General features: G+C 45.0%; 1 protein-coding gene across 6 annotated transcripts in view; it reads right to left on the reverse strand.

Moving 5' to 3' along the window:
• Positions 1-334: 334 nt before the first annotated feature.
• The window catches only part of pleca (plectin a), a 130,564-nt gene continuing 112,744 nt past the window's right edge, over positions 335-18,154 (reverse strand). For all 6 annotated transcript variants that reach the window (XM_047384031.1, XM_047384037.1, XM_047384034.1 and 3 more), the window contains 4 exons: positions 17,725-17,823; positions 8,638-11,985; positions 1,224-8,117; positions 335-1,147 (listed from right to left, as the gene is read on the reverse strand). In XM_047384031.1, coding sequence (XP_047239987.1) covers positions 1,917-8,117; positions 8,638-11,985; positions 17,725-17,823 — 9,648 coding nt within the window. In that variant the 3' untranslated portion in view covers positions 335-1,147; positions 1,224-1,916. The remainder of the gene's footprint in view (positions 1,148-1,223; positions 8,118-8,637; positions 11,986-17,724; positions 17,824-18,154) is intronic.

Consider the following 18,154-nt stretch of genomic DNA (forward strand, 5'->3'; position numbering starts at 1 on the left):
TGGAAAAAAATAATCATGGATCAAATGTTGATAGCAATCGTTAACTAAACGCATACTAATTACAAAGAGCAAATTAATGTGGTCTTTTTGCTTTTTAATAAAAACTGTGGAGTTAAGCTAACATGCTGACCTTTAAATGGTTAAAATGATTCATAGTTTCTACTAATATTGCACACTGCAAGGCGTGGAAAACTAAATATAAATTATTTCTGCAGTAGTTTCTGTGAAGTGGACATATTTGGTTGAGATGACCTTTTAGGGGTCAACAGTAAATCTGTATTTTCACGGTTCAACACTTCTTATTGTTCATCAGGAAATATGTTGAAACAAAATGTTTAGTTTAGCAGTGATTCCTCTAAATCTTTATTTAGATAGCAGACAAGACAAAACAAAAATACATCGATTTTTTTTCTTTTAATTTCTGGGTTTATTTACAGGCTTAAGGTGCAACAGTAAACGTCCTTATAAATACACCGTTTCAAACAAGGCTTGATGACCCCTCACTAAAATACATCCTTCAAACCTCTGGAAACATAGCAAAAAATAGGCTTTAGAAGATATAACTGTTGCATCTTTTATATGTTAGTAAAGCATGCAAAGCAGAAATATAGAGTATGAAAATAAAAGGAGATATAGATCAAATGTGCTGCTTTACAAAGGAGAGTTAACATTAAAACAAGTCGTGTAGTGTCAAATACAAAGACTGGGTGTGCTGCAAAGCTTAAAGATCTTTCTCAAAGAAATGTTAACTCATGGTTTTTCCTGCAGTCACCAATCATCACTACAGTCTCAATACATCGTCTGCCAAATAAAAAAGTCATTTGAATCTTGGCTAATAAATCTCTGTGCCTACTGGGTCTTTAGTTGTATGAGGTCTGTAGCCGACTGCTCACCTTTCTTTTTCATTCATGCATCAGTTTGAGGTCTGCACCTTCTACTAATGCTACTAACCTAGTGAAGTGAAAGTGTCTGCTGTAGGCACTTTCTGCAGATCTTGACAAAACAACCAAACCAAGCAGCAGAGCAGCAAATGTTTTCAGCACTGTGTCCTTAAACCGATAATGAGCAGAGTCCACATTACGTCCAAGAGTCCAAAGCTGACATCTGAGCAAAGAGTTGGAGAAGAACTAAAAGCTGGAAGCAGTTCCTGAAACACAGAAATTCAACATTAGATTCCAACAACCTGGTATCAAACCCAAGGAAATTCTCCTCTCTACTGTTACCTTTCTGTGCGTCCAGAAAAAGCAGGGATTTATATATGTTGGTCAAACTGTCAAAGATTAGTCCTGATGATGTCTCCAGGTTTTTGCCATTTATGCTTTATTTTCTGTCCATTTTAGTGTGCACACGTTGCTCCACCTGCAGGATTTATGATGATCTTCTAGTTATGAAGGTTTATGCGTTTGAGAGTAAATATGGCAGTGTAGCCCAGGAGAGGAAAGATCTTGAAGCTAGGCATTCTTTAAGCAAACTATCGATAGACTCCATATTCTGCTCTGCAGAGAAGGTTTTTGTCCTTATGTTTCAGAAATATACACATGAACAGAAACCTTAGTTTTTACATCCAATTTGGTTCTGTTAACAGTGCAACAGTATTTTTAGTAAATAAATGCATGTTTGTGAAAGACCAAATGTATATCCTAAAATGAATATTAAAAAGCCATGTACAACTGAGACATTTATGATCATGAACTGCTTACAGGACATGATCATGGATCTGATGAGGCACCATACTCGGGCCTTCCAGCAAGAGTAAAATATACAATGAACTGAAGGAATAAGTTGGCAGAAAATGAAAAATTCTAAATTTGTAAAAACCCAGTGCAGAGCAGAATAAAGGAGGTCTTTATTCCACAGGGAAGTAGGCATCTGGTGAGCGTTGTGGTTTTAAAGCACATCCTTCCTGGGCCTCCCGCTCAGTACCGCCGGCTGTAGCTCGGTGAGCCATAGGAGGAGGACGAGAAGGTTGTTGTAAAACTAGACCCTGTGGCATCAAAGCTTCCTCTTCTGGAGCCTGATCTAGATCCAGTTCTGGAACCAGACCGTGATCCTGTAGCAGAGCCAGAACCACTGATGCTATATGGACTGTAAAGGCCTTTGGTGGACTGAGACGATGCTTCAAGCAGCCTTAGACCAGTTCCCTCCTCGACCATGCTTCTTTCCATAGCGTCCTTGTAGGAAATCTTGAGCTTGGTTTTAGGGCAGGTGAGGTATTTGGAATATGCGCTAACATCTCGTAACTTCTGGGCTGTGCGGGTGTCTAAGGTGCCTTTCTTGACAGCATCATCAATGGAGACTCTGCCAGAAGCATCTGGTTCGATCAGCCCACCAGTGAGGTACTGGACTTCAAGGAACCGCTGTCCGGCTTCATAGTAAAGCCATCCTTTCTTCAGAGCTTGGGCAGCAGACATTTTGGTTTTAGTTCTGGGGTCTTCAAATCCATTGTACGCCTTCTGGGCTAAACTGATACGGTCCACCATGATTTTATTCACAAGTCCTTCATTCATGGCATCTGCCACAGAGAACTTCTCCCCTGTGTTTGGGTCAATGATCCCTCCAGTACAGGCCTGAGCTTCCAGCAACCGTTGACCTGTTATATTGTCCACAAGGTTTCGGTGAATGGCCTCTGTGATCGAAACCTTCTCCAGTGTGTCTGTGTCCAATATTCCAGCTACAGGCCCAGTTTCCTCAGTTGGGTCGTTCCAGGTGGTTGCTGGTGTTTTTATGGAAGGTACTGGGCTCGAGGTGTAGGAGGAAGAGGAGCCAAAGGAGGATGAACGTGATCGGCTGCCGCTCATGTTTCCAGACAGCATGTCTGCAAACTCTGTGATGGACAGCGTTCCGGCTCGATACTGATCCAGTGCAGACTTATCTATCAGGGCTCTTGAGATTGCATCATCAATGTCGTACTGCCGTCCAGACCTTCTGTCAATGATCATGGACTTTACGACTCCATCGGAAGAGGTTATTGTTATCTCCTCCCATTCGCACTCCTGCTCTGAAAGCTCTATGTAGGTCTGGTGATCAATCAGACCCTTCTGATACGCTTCATAAACGGACATCTCTTTGCCCGACTCCGGATCAACGATGACAACCCTTCGTTTACGAACTGAAGACTTAGATGATGTCTTCCTCTCACGTTTCTTCTCTTTCAGGAGCAGGAGACGAAGACCGGTCTCTGGATCGGTCATACATCTCTCTATCAGCTGCAGGTAGGTGAGGTTTTCCTCTGTGTTTGGGTCAAAGAAGCCCTTTGTGTCATCGGAGGGGTCAGTGAGGATTGTATTCATTTCCTTATCAAAGAGGCCACGTTCATATGCTGCTTCAACTGGTAAACGGTGGCTCTCTTGTGGATCGATTATCCCCCCTGTGGCAATTTGGGCCTCAAGCAGCCGAATGCCATGGTCCTTTAGAATGAGACCCTTTTTCATTGCCTGGAAAAGAGAGACAATCTGGCCAGAGTAAGGGTCTCTGTAGCCTGTGACAGCTCGCTCAGCTGAGAGGAGTTTATCTTTAAACTCTGGCCCAACGACACTCATTTTAACAGCTTCTGCGACATTCAGTTTCAGGTTCTTAATGGGATCGATCACATATCCTGTAGCAGCTTGAGCTTCAAGCAGCTCAAAGGCTGTTCCTGGCCTGATCATGTTCTTCTTCATTGCTTGGTAAATAGAAAGACGGTCTTTGGTGGATTCCACATACACGCCTGCTATAGAGCTGGTGCCTTCAAGATACTTCTTCAGTTCTCTGCTGATCTCCTCCACTGTGATGGTGCCTTCAGTGAGTTCATTGTAGGTCTTTTGGTCAATAATCTGTGAACGGAGGAGCTCATCTGCAGTGATTTTTTTTCTGAGACCCTTGAAGAGAAGCTGTCTGTCTGCCAGGGAAAGCAGCCGCAGTCCGCTTTCTTTATCAACTCTGCACCTCTTCAGTAGCTGTGCATATGTCTGTTTCTCATCAGTTGTTGGATCAATGTAACCTCGCACATCTGTCGTGGGTTCAGTTATCCTGTCAAGGGTTTCCTTATTGATGTATCCACGCTGCATGGCAACATCTAGGGGAAGGTGGAAGTAGTATTCAGGATCCATCAGTCCTCCAGTGGCATTCTGGGCCTCCAGAAGCCTTAAGGCATAATCTTCAGGAATCAGGTCTTTTTTCATGGCCTGGAAGAGAGAAATCACTTTTCCGCTGTATGGATCCCTGTATCCTGTCACTGCACGCTCAGCTGAGAGAAGCTTGTCATGGAGCTCAGGTCCAACAAGGCCCTTACGTACAGCTTCATCAACTGTTAGGAGCTCGTCTTTTACTGGATCAATCAGGAACCCTGTGGCTGCCTGGGCCTCAAGAAGATTCAAAGCAACTTCAGGCTTAATCTGGCCATTTTTCATAGCCTGGTAAATGCTAATTTTAGGAGGACTGTCAGACAAAATCCCTGCAATGCAACCTGTGCCAAAGAGGTACTTCTTCACCGAAGGCATCTCCATCACCTCCAGGATACTCATTTTCTCCTGTTTCAGTAGGTTGTATGTGTGCAGGTCAATAATTCGAGCACTGTAGAGCTCCTCGATAGTAACTCTTCTCCTGATAACATCACATGACCTGCTTTGCTCCAGCTTCAGAGTCTCTCTTTGTTCAATGATTTCGATGATGATGATGACCATCCTCTCCTTCGTGATTTGGCCCAACCGGAACTGCTCCAGAATCCGCTGCCTTTCCTCTTCAGGGAGCATGTTTGAGTTTATGATCTCCCAGATGGTCATACTCTTTCCTGCAAAGCTCTGATGTGGGATCTCAATTTGAGTATTAGCTAGATCTTTCTGAGCTTGCTCCTCAGTGTATTGGTACGATTTCTCAGTCGTTGCAGGAGCCTCAACCTTGGACAGAGGCAGGTAGCACAGGCCAGTGTTGGGATCTCTTATACATTTCTCCAGCAGCTGTTTGTAAGTCACCTGTTCATTGGTGTTGGGATTGGTGAAGCTTTTGATGTCGGCAGTGGGTTCGTTGAATGACTTCAACATTTCTTTACTGAAGAAACCACGCTGGATGGCGACATCATTGGGAACACGATGGCTGCTGACTGGATCGATTATTCCACCAGTTGTCATCTGAGCTTCCAGGATAGGAATAGCATGCTCCCTCAACACAAGCTCTTTCTTCATGGCTTGGAAGAGGGAAATCTTAGTGCCTGTGTAAGGATCTTTGTATCCCGTCACGGCTTTTTCAGCTGAAAGAAGTTTCTCATGAAGCTCAGGGCCAACAACTCCAGCCTTCACAGCATCTTCCACAGAGTATTTTTGGTTTTTTACTGGATCGGTTAAAAATCCGGTACCAGCTTGGGCCTCAAGAAGTGCCAGTCCAGTGTTATGCTGTAAAACGTGCCTTTTTATAGCTTCATATATGCTTAACTTCTCGTTGGAGTCCTCCATAGTGATACCATCGATGCGGTCGGTGCCTCGCAGGTACTTTCTGGCTTTATCGGTTTGACTGACTTCTTTGGGAGCCTTATTACCCTGCTGGAGTTGGTCAAATGTGGCTTTATCAATAATATTAGAATCAAGCAGAGAGCCTGCAGTGACTGGTTCTCTCAGGCCTTCAAAACAAGCTTCATCCTTTATTTTGGCCTCTTTCTCATCAATGGTCGTTATCACAATCTTTATCAGCCTCTCAATTGTTACCACTCCCATTCTGTACTGACGGATCAGTTCTAGTCTCTGTTCCTCTGAGATGTACTCAGAGTTTATGATCTCCCAAATCGTGACTTTTCTCCCTTTGAAAGGTCCGTATTCCAGCTCCACGGTCTTCTGGTTTAGATCCTCTTTCGTTTTGGCCTCTGTTATTTTTTTGTCCTCTTTCAGCTTCGGAACCTTCTTTGACAGGGGAAGTAATGGCAGTCCAGTCTCTTTGTCTGTGATACATTTATTCATGAGTTGTGCATAGGTGGCATCCTGCTGTGAGTTAGGATCATAAAATACTTTTGTCTCATCTGTGTTTTGGTTCAAGGTCTTGTTGATGTCCTCATCAAAGTATCCTCGCTTGCAGGCAACCTCATTTGGGATGCGACAGCTTTTAATGGGATCAATGACTCCTCCTGTTGAAAGCTGAGCTTCCAGCAGACGGATGCCTTGGTCTTTCTTTACGAGGCCTTTGCTCATGGCTTCAAAAACGGACACCTTTTTCCCCGTGTATGGATCGCTGTAGCCACTGACAGCTCGCTCTGCGGACAGGAGACGTTCGTGCAGCTCTGGACCAACAAGACCCGATTTAACAGCTTCATCAACAGGCATGCGTTCATTTTTTACAGGATCAATCATAAATCCAGTTGCTGCCTGAGCTTCAAGAAGATTCAAAGCCGTCTCTGGGGAGAGTAAATCTTTTTTCAAGGCTTGATAAAAAGGCATCTTCTCTTTCGTTGGTTCATTCAGGACACCTGCGATGCTGGGGGTTCCTTGCAGGGCCTTCTTCACAGCATCTATCTCAGAAACCTCTTTAACCGACATCTTCCCATTGCTCAATTTGTTGAACAAGTCTTTGTTTATGATCTTGGACTCTAGGAGCTCACTGGCAGTCACTGGAGCCCTCAAGCCATTGAACACGTTTCCACTGTCCTTCTCCTTGTCTTCCACAACTGTGATGACGATCTTGATGACCTTTTCCACAGTGATCTTGCCCGTCTTGTATTGGCGGATCAGTTCTCGTCTTTGCTCCTCAGTGAAATACTCTGAATTTATTACCTCCCAGATGGTGACAGTTTTTCCTTTAAACTTTCCAAATGGAACATCAACATTGGACCTGCTGAACACCTCTTTAGTCTCCATATCTGTGTATGTTCTCTCTCTCTGACGGGCCTTTTCTGTCACCGGTAATATTAGCAGGCCAGTCTCGGGGTCTTTGGTGCATTTCTCCAGCAGCTGTTTGTAGGTGAGTGGCTCCTGGGTGCTGGGATCAGTGAATAACTTGGACTCGTCACTGGAATCCGTCAGTTTCTTGTTGGTGTCTGCATCAAACTGCCCCTGCTTGTAGGCTGTCTGAAGTGGGACTCTGTGACTGTTAATGGGATCCACAATCCCGCCCGTTGCGAGCTGCACATCCAGGAACTTGGTGGCTTGCTCTTTATCAATGAGGCCTTTCTTCATGGCCTCAAAAAGGGAAATTCTAGCTCCCGTGTACGGATCTTTGAATCCAGTGGCTGCTCGCTCAGCAGAAAGCATACGGTCATTGAGTTCAGGCCCAACTAATTCCTCCTTAACAGCATTGTCAACAGAAAGAAGTTTATTTTTCACTGGATCAACAACAAAGCCCGAAGCTGCTTGAGCTTCAAGAAGCATTGCAGCAGAGTTGGGAGAGATCTGGTTCTCTGTCATGGCCTTGTAGACGCTCATTTTCTCCTTGGATGGAGTCAGGATGCCTCCAATGCAGCTCTGGCCCTTGAGACACGATCGGACCTTGTCCGTCTTTTCAAGCTCCTGCACTGAGACTTTGCCTTTTTTTAGTTTGTCCATGTCCTTCTTGGTCAGGACTCCAATGTCAAGAAGTCTCTCTGCAGGAACCTTTTCACGGATTCCATCAAATTCTAATAGAGATTCTCCATCTTTCTTCACCCCATCCACTTCGACTGAACCATTCAGAACTTTCTTTGTTGTCCCTACCATCGTCATTGAGACTGGCTGCTCCTCGGGAACTTTATCTGTCTGAACTTCCATTTCCTTTGTTTTGGACGCACCTTCCTTAGAAGCAACCTCCAAACTCTGCAGCTTCTCTCTGAGCTTCTTGTTCTCCTCCTCCAAGAGTTTTTCTTGTTCCAGTCTTTTCTTTTCTAGCACCTCCATTTCCTGCTGTTTGTTTTTCCTCTCTGCTTCTGCCTCCTTTTGCTTCTTCACAGCCTCGTCCATTATGGCCTGCAGCTTCTTCCTCTCCTCCTCCATGATTGAGCGCTGACGTTCCTGTTCTTCTTTAAACGCTTTGGCCTTTTTCACTTCCTCTTCATACTGTTTCTCCAGCTTCTTTTTCTCATCTTCAACAGCTTTTTCTCTTTTCAGCAGCAGCTCCTTCTCAGTGAGGAAAGACTGTTGGAGAAGGACCTTCTGTTGCTCAATATGCTCCTGCTGGACAGTGGCCATCTATCAGAAAAAAGGAAGATCAAGTTGGTAAAATGTTCACAATCAGTCAGTCGGTAGTCGTGACTTCTAGAAAACGTTTGATAAAAACCAGATTTTACGGTCTGCTGTTGTTCGTTGTTATATTTTAATGGTCATGTGGACGTTCGGCTCACTAAGTGTTTCATGGAAGGATCAAATGAAAAACCTCCCAAATGTTTTTACTTCAGAACCCTGAGGGTCTTAGTCCCGCTTCAAGTGATGAACTGACATGGCTCTGAACTGGCTTTCCCACTGAGGGAAACCAAACCAGTTCTTTCTTTATTACTACAGAACTGGTTCCGAAGAACCGTCTCTAGTACCAGGACTGATTTAAGACCTGGAAGATCTTTGGTTTAAAGACATATCAACTAAATTTGGTCCAAACGTAAAAGTTCTGTGAATGTTGGTGAGACTGGATCTGCTGCTGATTTAACCCATTATAAAAATAAGTAAATGAAGTTAATATAAATGTGTTACTGCTGTTTCTTTCTGGTGATTCTACCTGTTGGGTTTTCTTCTGAAGCTCCTCAGCATCTTTTCTCAGTTTCTTCTTTTCATTCTCCAGCTCAGAAATGGCTTTTTTCAGATCATCAGCTTCTCGGCTGCTCTGCAGCACCTGGGTCTCCAGCTTCTGGACAACAGTCTCCTGCACTTGTTTTTCGGGGCTCTGGAGGCGAGCTTTAACTTCTTCTGCTTGCTTCTTGAACTTCTTGGCCTCCTCTTCGGCGTTCGCCTGAGCATCACTGAGGTCCTTGACTCTGAGCTTCAGCTTCTCGGCTTCAACAGATGCCTCCCGCTGCCTCGTGCGCTCTGCCTCAAGAGATTTTTGGAAGTCCTCGGTCTCCTTTTCAAGACGCTGCTGGATCTGTTGTTTGTCCTGCTGTAGTTTTTTAGCCTTTTCCTGAGCCTGGTCCTTCAGTTTCTGGAGCTCCTCTGCTTCAGCCTTCAGTCGTGTAGCCTCCTGGATGGCCTGCATTTTCTCCTTCAGCATCTTCTCTGCGAGTGCTCGCTGTTCAGCCAAATCTGACTCAGCAATCTGTCTCTGCCTGGCTGCTTCTTCAGCTTCCACGGCGAGTCGAGCTGCTTCTGCTGCCAGGTTCTTCATCTTCTCTGCCTCCTCCTGGAGTAGTTTCTGGGTGTTGTCTTTGTCTTTCTGCATGAGGAGGCGGTTTTGCTCCTCAATCTTGAGTTTAACTTTAAGGAGCTCATCCATCTGATTCTTCACTTTGGAAAGTTCTTCCTCCACCTGTGCTTTCTGTTTGACAGCGTCGTTAACTTCACCTTTTACTCTCTGAAGCTCAGCGTCCAACACTTCTTTCTGCTTGTCGGTCTTTTCCAGTTGCAGTCTGATGGCTGAAAGCTCCTTCTCCACCTGGGATTTCTGCTTCAGTGCCTGTTCAGCCTCTTTCTTGTGTTTGGCCATCTCTGCATCCGCCTGCTGCTTCTGCTTCAGCGCCGCAGCTTCAGCTCCAGCTCGCCGTGATGCCTCCTCCTCTGCCTCCTTCCTCAGTCTTTCTGCATCTTGTTGAGCCTTGGCTTGTTTCGCAGCTTCGTCTTCTGCAGCTTTTTTCTGCTTCTCAGCCTCCTCAGCTTTCTGGCGCAGTGACGTGGCCTCTTTCTCTGCTTTCTCTTTGGCCTTCTCAGCAGCTTCAGCAAGCTTCTTTGCATTAATAAAATCATCTCGGAGCTTCTCCTGAGCGAGAACATCTTCTTTGTTCTTGCTGAGAATATTTTGAGCTTTTTGCTCTGCAGCGATGCGTTTCTCTGCCGCCACCTTGGCCAGGACCACCTGCTTCTCTGCCTCCTTCTCAGCGTGGTCTCTCTGCTTGTTGGCTTCCTCCGCCTTCTTTTTGAGCCGTTCCACTTCCTCCTGAGCAGCTTTGCATTGCTTAGCCGCCTCTTCCTCTGCTGCAGTAATAATCTTCACTTTCTCCTCAGCTTCTTTCCTCTTCCTCTCCTCTTCCGCTGCCAGTTTTTTCAGTTTCCCCGCCTCTTCTTCAGCTTTCAGTTTGCTCTTCTGTGTGTGATCTGCAACGTCCTTCAGCTTCTTTAACTCCAGCTCCAGGTCAGACTTCTCCTTTGATGCTTTCTCAAAGTTGATCCTGATGATGTGAATCTCCTCTTCGACCACCTTCTTCTGCCTCAGAGTTTCCTCCACCACCGTTTTCTGTCTCTCCAGCTCAGACTCAGAGGAGCCCTTCAGCTGAGTGATCTTCTCCTGTATCTCCTGCTTGTGCTGGGCAGCTTGGTCCTCCAGGAGCTTCCTCTGATAAGCTTCCTCCTCAGCCTTCCTCTTCAGTCTCTCGTTCTCTGCCTCCTTCGCCTTCAGGGCGATCTCTGCTTCGGTCTTCACTCGCGTCGCCTCACTGATGGCGGCCAGTTTTTCTTTGAGGATCATTTCGGCCTCTGCTCTTTGCTTTGCTGCCTCTTCTTCTGCGATCTGCCTCTGCTTCTTTGCCTCTTCAGCAACCGTTCTTAGCCGGGCGGCCTCCTCCGCCAGCTGTTTCATCTTCAGAGCTTCTGATTCTAGGAGCTGCTTGCTCTTTTCTGTCTTGGAACGCGTCTCCTTCTCAGCTTTGATCTTCATCTGCAGTAGAGCGTCCATTTCACTCCGGACTTTGGCCAGCTCGTCTTCTAGTTGTTTCCTCTGGTTTTCTGCAGCTCGGCCCTCGTTTTTCAGACGCTGGAGCTCACCGTCCAGCAGCGCCCTCTGCTGTTCAGCGTGTTCGAAGTCGGCCTTTATGCGAATGCATTCTTGCTCGGCGGACAGTTTCTGCTGAGCTATTTGTTCAGCAAATTGCCTCTGTTTCTCCAGCTCTTTTTCAGCGTTGTCCTTCTGCTTCAGCGCAGCTTCCTCAGCCTTTGTTCTCCTCTTGGCATCTCGTTCGGCTTCAAGCTTCTGGCGCTCTGCTTCCTCCTGAGCCTGGCTCTTCTTCTGGGCCTCCTCCTCAGCCTGCAGCCTGAGGCGAAGAGCCTCGTTGGCTTTCTGCCTCCATGTCTCCAGCTCTTGCTCTGCCTGCTCTCTGGCCTTGTTGGCTTCCTCCTGTTGTTTCCTCAGTTGTTCAGCTTCATCCTGCAGCTGCAGGACAGTGCCCTGCTCTTTCTTCAGAGATTTCTCCAGTTCTGTAGTCTTTTCGGTGAATAATGTGGCTCTGGATTGCATCTGGGTGGCAGCGGTCTGCTGTGCCACCTCCTCCACCACTTTGATCTGTCTGAGCTTCTCCTGCTCTGCCTGCTTCATGCGCCTCTCTGCTTCCTCGGCCTGCATTTTAAAGTTCTGCAGATCATCCAGGGCTTTCTGCTTTTGCTTGGCTGCTTCCTTCTCAGCTTCAGCTTTACGCTTCAGTTCATCTTCAGCATTTTTCTTTTTCTGGCTCTCCTCTGTGACCTGCTTGCGGAGCCTTTCTGCCTCGTCCTGAGCGGTTTTCCGGAGCTTCTCAGCCTCGGCAGCTTTGTCTCTGAGGCTCTGTAACTCGGACTCGGCTGTGGTTTTCTGCTTCATTGTTGTTTCCAGCTGGACTCGGATGATGTGGATCTCCTCCTCGATTTTGGTTCGACTGTCCAGCGCCTCCTTCAGCTGGTGACTCTTGGACTTGATCTCCTGCTCAGACAGAATCTTCAGCTGCTGCAGCTCCTGTTGGATGTTCTGTTTCTGCTTCTCGGAGTCCGCAGCCGCATCCTGCCTCCTGTTAGCCTCCTCCTTCATCTTCAGCTTCAGCTCCTGGGCCTCTTGTTCTGCTTTGGCCACGGATTTAGCCTGAGCTTCAGCCAACTGCTTCTGCTTTTCTAATTCGGCCTGAATCTCTGCCAGTTTTCTTCTTTCCTCTTCTTTTAGTTTTTCTGAAGCTTTCTGTTATAGTAGAAGCAAAAAGGAGGTGAAGAAGATTGAGAGAAGGTTAGAGCTGTTAGATCAAGTTTATTCTGACACATGTAGGTACATAAACTTGTACATTTGGGAGAATTATGTTCCAAGTAATGAAGCAGAGAATAACTTTCCTCGTTAAAACTATTTCCATGAGGTTTTCTCAAGAAAACAAGAAAATATGGCGGTACAGAAAGTATTTCAACAAAAATAAAATATTTTTCCTCATTACCTTCAGATGAGAAAAAAGAAAAATCGGGTTCATGTTCTTACTTTTCTTCAAATTATATGAAAATATCTCAAGATATTTTATTGTTTTTAACGAAATAACAAAACTCAAGATAATGAAAAAAATGGAGAAAAAAAATGAGTAAACTAAACAGAATTGCAAAGTATAATTTCACCTTCAGATAATGCATTTCATTTCTTTCGTTTTCTTAAAATAATAATTTTAAGAAAACCAAAGAAAAACATTTTTTTCTGAGCGGCGCTGAGGTCCTTGAATTTTTGTCATTGTTTTACAATTTATAGGCAATTTCTTGTTACATTAATATTAATATTATCAGAAGATAAACGTTTTTGGAGGAATAATAAGATATTGAAATTCATTTATTGTTGCAAAGTAAGGAAGTTAGGAAATATCTTCCATTAGTTCATCCATTCATCCTTCGCTTATCTGAGATCGGGTCGACAGTTTTTTTTATTTCAAAACAAGTAGCAAATCATTAGAAGAACATAAACTGGTTTTACAAGATTTTACGAGACATTTTAGGAAAAAGTGGTTCGTTTTTAGCTCACAGGATAACTTTAAGCATTGCTGGATATGGATCGGTTCTTGTATGTTTGACCTTTCATCGCTATGATTAACACACGTATCGGCAGGACGATGGTGCATTCAGGTACCATCTAAAAACTAGATAATTCACTGTAAATAGGCAGAAAAAGATTCATCACAGTATTATTTTCTAAACCTGTTGAGAAAACCATATGAAAATTATTTCTATGTTGGACGCTCATACTTCTGTCATCATAGCAAAAAGAAAACATATTTTAATCCCAACATTTGCTATATCAGCTCACATTGTCACCTGTCAGGTATTGTTGTTCATATGAGCTCGTAGTTTAAGGGCTGATCAGGATCTGGTGATTTATTTAAATTTTTGTCCTAATAGATAAAAGCAAAGAATTAAAGGAATCAGTGGTTTCTTCTGCATGACTGCAGCTACTTTCCCAGCAGAATATTTAAGGACTAAAGAGGAAAATCCTGTCCAGCGAGATTCTTATTGTGTTCATAAAACGTAGAGAAAACGAACAACACTTAACGTCACAGCACAGGACGACACTGCTTACATGCTACAAGACATTTTAATCCGTCCGTCCTTTTATTTAGGATATTTAATGTGGACAGAGTTCTGACAGCAGATTACATTTTCAGCCCAATCCAAAAGCAAATCTGAGAGACTGATTTTTCACTGAAAACGTTTGGGTTTGACATCAAAATCCTGGGCAGGAACTCAGCATTCAGCTTTTATTTCCCCGCATCAACCTTCAGAGGTGGAAAACAGCTAATCAAACCTGCAGGGTCCCAGCTGAGAAGTGTTCTTATGTACGATTAATCATCCATCCTCAACTTTCTGCTTATAAAACTGAACAGGAAGTACTCATACTCGTTGTCTTCTGCTTATCTGGGACCGGGTCGCGGGGGCAGCAGACTCAGCAGAGACGCCCAGACGTCCCTCTCTCCAGACACCTCCTCCAGCTCCTCCAGGGGGAGCCCAAGAAGTTCCCAGGCCAGCCGAGAGACATAGTCCCTCCAGCGTGTCCTGGGCCGTCCCCTGGGCCTCCTCCCGGTGGGACGTACCTGGAACACCTCCCGAGGAAGGCGTCCAGGAGGCATCCGGTATAGATGCCCGAGCCACCTCAACTGGCTCCTCTCGATGTGGAGGAGCAGCGGTTCTACTCCGAGCTCCTCACCCTATCTCTAAGGGAGTGCCCGGCCACCCTACGGAGGAAGCTCATTTCAGCCGCTTGTATCCAGGATCTCGTTCTTTCGGTCATGACCCAAAGTTCATGCCCATAGGTGAGGGTAGGAACGTAGACCGACCGATAAATCGAGAGCTTTGCTTTTCGGCTCAGCTCTCTCTTCACCACAACGGACCGGCACGGCGCCCCCATTACTGTGGCAGCCGCACCGATCCGTCTGTCGATCTCCCGCTCCATTCTTCCCTCACTCGTGAACAAGACCCCGAGATACTTAAACTCCTCCACTTGAGACAGGAACTCCCCTCCAACCTGAAGAGGACAAGCCACCCTTTTCTGGTCGAGAACCATGACCTTGGACTTGGAGGAGCTGATCTTCATCCCAGGCATGCCCTAGTGCATGCTGTAGGTCTTGGGCTAGAGGGGGCCAGCAGGAACAGGAAGCAGGAACAGGAAGTTTAGGGTTTAAACTAGAATGCAGATAAACATGGGGATAGACAATTTAAAAGGTTTCCAAATGGTCTCGGAGGAATAATCTGCACTAAATACATCAGTTTCCATCCTTATCACACGTTTTATAAGACACTGACAGAAACAGCTCAGTCCGGATGCAGACCAGCGATGGGGATGGAAAAGGTTGGATTTAAAAGAAGCTTGCATGTCTGGAGGCAGGTGGTAGCACTGTTGTCTTGCAGCAAGAAGGCCCTGGGTTCAAATCCCGGCCTGGGTTCTTTCTGCATGGAGTTTGCATGTTCTCCCTGTACACGCATGGGTTCTCTCAGGGTACTCCAGCTTCGTCCCACAGTCCAAAAACATGACTGTCTTTCACCTTAGGTATGAGTGTGTGTGGATGATTGCTTGTCCTGTTTTCCCTGGTCTGAAGGTGGACCAACCTATTCCTGCAGTCAGTGAAGGTAGAGTTTGTCTTATCTCATCCTTCCTGCTTTTTAAACATCAAGTCCTAACATGAATAAAATGTCTCTTTATGATAGCAGAAGGTTTTAGAACTTTCTCCTCTGGTTCCATTACTGTCTGAACCAGAACAGATGTTTGGTAAAAGTAGAGGGACTAATTACAGTAACAACGATTAAAACTTCATGTTTAATACAAAAACGTCTGACGTTTTCACAGATTTCCCTTGTGTTTCTTTCCTCCAGATTTTAACCACAGCCTTTTCTTTTGTTTTAAGGTAGATTTCCTCCTTTAATCTCCAGCCTGCCTCCACCAGGTCCACCACAGAAATCAGGTTTCACATCAGGTTAATTTCACACAGCTGGACACTGATAAAAGCTTCTCCCTTCTTCTCAGAATCATCTTGTGATGTTAAACCCAAATGTTTCAGAAGGAATCATCAGAGATTTGCAACATGTGCATTTTGAGAAAACCATTTAAACCAAAAATAACTTCAATTATTCAATTATTTCAGTCACCTTAAAGCAACCTTTGATTAAAAGCATCAAATAGCTCAGAATAAACAAGCAGGAAGTACTCAGCAGCATGCAAACATAAAAACATCTGAAACATTCATTAGTTTGAATAAAGGATCAGAGAAACATCTATTTTGGATCAGAAGTGATGCAGCAAATGGAGAACAATGATAAATCCAACATTGACTCTGAGGACATGAAGGCAACATGCAGGAGGTGAAGCTGAATGTTAGAAACACTGCGAACAACAAGGAAAGTTCAACATCTAGAAACCTGTCAGATCCTCCGGGTCTTCCATCTAATACTGATGATGCTAATGCTCACAGACACAAAAACTGAATCATTCATGTTCATAGTTCACTTCCTCATAATTAGGAACTCAGTAAAAGAATCAGATCAAAATTGATCAGTTTTTGATCAGTCTTTTTCTCACTTTTAACACTTAAAACTAAAACAAATAATCATAAATGTTTTTTGCTTCCTCTAAGGTGTCCAGGAGACCTCAAAAACCAAAGAGGCGATCGTTGAGGAGGAAGTCTGACCTGCAGCCCATCACCATCAGTGAGGAATGTGTGGAAAAGGTGGCCAGCTTTAAGTTCCTGGATGCCTTCTTCACAACGATTGTGAAGAAGGTCCAGCAACATCTCCACTTTCTGAGAATCATCAGAAGGCTCAACCTGAGGCGTGAGCTGCCGAACGTCTTCTACTGCTGCTCCATTGAGAATGTGCTGACTTCCTGCATATCTGCATGGTTCACAAACTGCAACATGACGCACAGAAGAGCAGCACAGAGGGTCATCAACACCACCCAGAAGATCATCGGCCACCCTCCTCCCTCCCAGGAGAACCTGCCATCTCAAGAAGACACACAGCATTCTTAGGGTGTCTGAGCTGCTGCCCTCGGGTCGCAGACACAGAGTGCAGAGGTCACGCACTAACAGCCTGAAGGAAGGTTTTTATAGTAGTGCTATAACTCTTATCAGTACCTCACTACTTTGAAGTGGACCATGTGCAACAAACAGGTCCAATGTTTATTTTTTCTGATTTATGGCTGATTTGAGGAAGTCAGTTTAACTTGATCATGGACTAGAAAGAAGCTCCTGCTCCAAAAATCAGCATCTTCAAGCTGGAATGAAACCTGCAGCTGTCCACATGGACAACCCAGATGTCCTCTGGATAAAGTCTGATGGACAGACGAGGCAAAAATTTAGATGCTTGGACACAATGAGAAGATTAATGTTTGGAGGAAGAATACAATAATATTGTACCGACCATAAAGCACGGGGGAGGCAGCATCATGATGTGGAGCTGTTTCACTGCCAGTGGTAGTGGTGCATTGCACAAAGTGGATGGAATCACGAAGAATGAGGAGCATCAGCAAATTCTTCAACGTCCACTCAGATCAGCAGCTAGATGAAATGTGGACCCTGTTTGATGTTCCAACGGGACAATGAACCCGAATGGTTCCAGAATGATTCTGGAATGGCTACAGAGAGGTGTGGTCCAGGTGCAAGTTGCTAAGAGATATTTAACCAAATATCAGAGGGGGTGTGTGCATGTATAATTTATAGCCTGTATGGATCCATTCAAGATTAGAAAGGTTTAAAAAATCCAGAACTGTTCTGACACCGATGCTGCAAATTGTTCCGTTGCACAAAACCACGTCGGTTTGAATTTGTTTTAAGACATAATGACCAGTTTAAATCTCTTTTAACCCCAAAAATGTTAAACTTTATTTTACTAAGACAATAAGAAATTATATGATAGCTTAAAGCATCGGAGAGCAACATCTGGAAACATCTGGAAACCAACAAAACAACTTGATATGAAAGATTTCCAAGATCTGTGAACCTTCCCTTCACCACAGACAGGAAGTGATGAAATGATCCGGGGTGGGGGGGGGTCGTTCTTAAATACCTGGCTGCTTTGGGTAAATTCATCTCTCAAACATGTGAAAAGTTTTCACCATGCGGGCAGTTTAGAGGAGTCAAACAGAAGATAGAGTTGGAAACAAAGAAGAAGGTCAGATAATGGCTGTGAAGGAAGGAAGCAGGAGTGACGGCGGAACCAAACTGACTTTAACATGTGACCCGGTCCGTTTTCTGTTTCCTGACCAGGTGACATGATTTAAATGAAGATGGACAGTTTCACTGCAGCAGGGATGAAAACAGGATGAAACTGTTTGTTTCAGCACCGTCCTCAGAAAGCTGTTTATTATCTCCTAAATGTGGCGTTTCAGAGGAAAATGACTTCCCAACATGATCTAGCTAGCAGCAGAGATGGGAAGCTCCAAGGAGACCTTGCCAACACGTGCACTCACCTCATCGTCCTCTAGGCGGCGCTGTGCGTCTGTGATGAACTTAATGTACTGCCTGGTGAGGGTCATCAGCTCGCTGTAGCGGGTTCTCAGGGTCACATACTGAACACAGGCAGAGACAGAAAGCAGGTTAAAAATCCACATTTTACGGATTGTTCTGATCCGTTCATCGGATCTGAGGAGAGAAGACGGTTCTTTTCTCTGATATCTGAACGCAAACGTCTGCGTCTAAATCAGCTGAGTTACAGGCAAGGTGTGGCAGTGCGTTGATGGATCACAGAGTATGGGAAAACCCTGCCAGAGACGATCTGAGGGTCCAACGGCACCATTCTATCTAGTTTGACCCAGTTTGAAAGTTGAAGGCAATGACTGTCAGCTTCGGCTCACGTCTGCAGGACAATTAACAACCCAATGAGCAGCAAGCAGGGGTTTC

Source organism: Girardinichthys multiradiatus, chromosome 13 (genome assembly GCF_021462225.1).
Source record: "Girardinichthys multiradiatus isolate DD_20200921_A chromosome 13, DD_fGirMul_XY1, whole genome shotgun sequence".
Lineage (NCBI taxonomy): Eukaryota > Metazoa > Chordata > Actinopteri > Cyprinodontiformes > Goodeidae > Girardinichthys > Girardinichthys multiradiatus.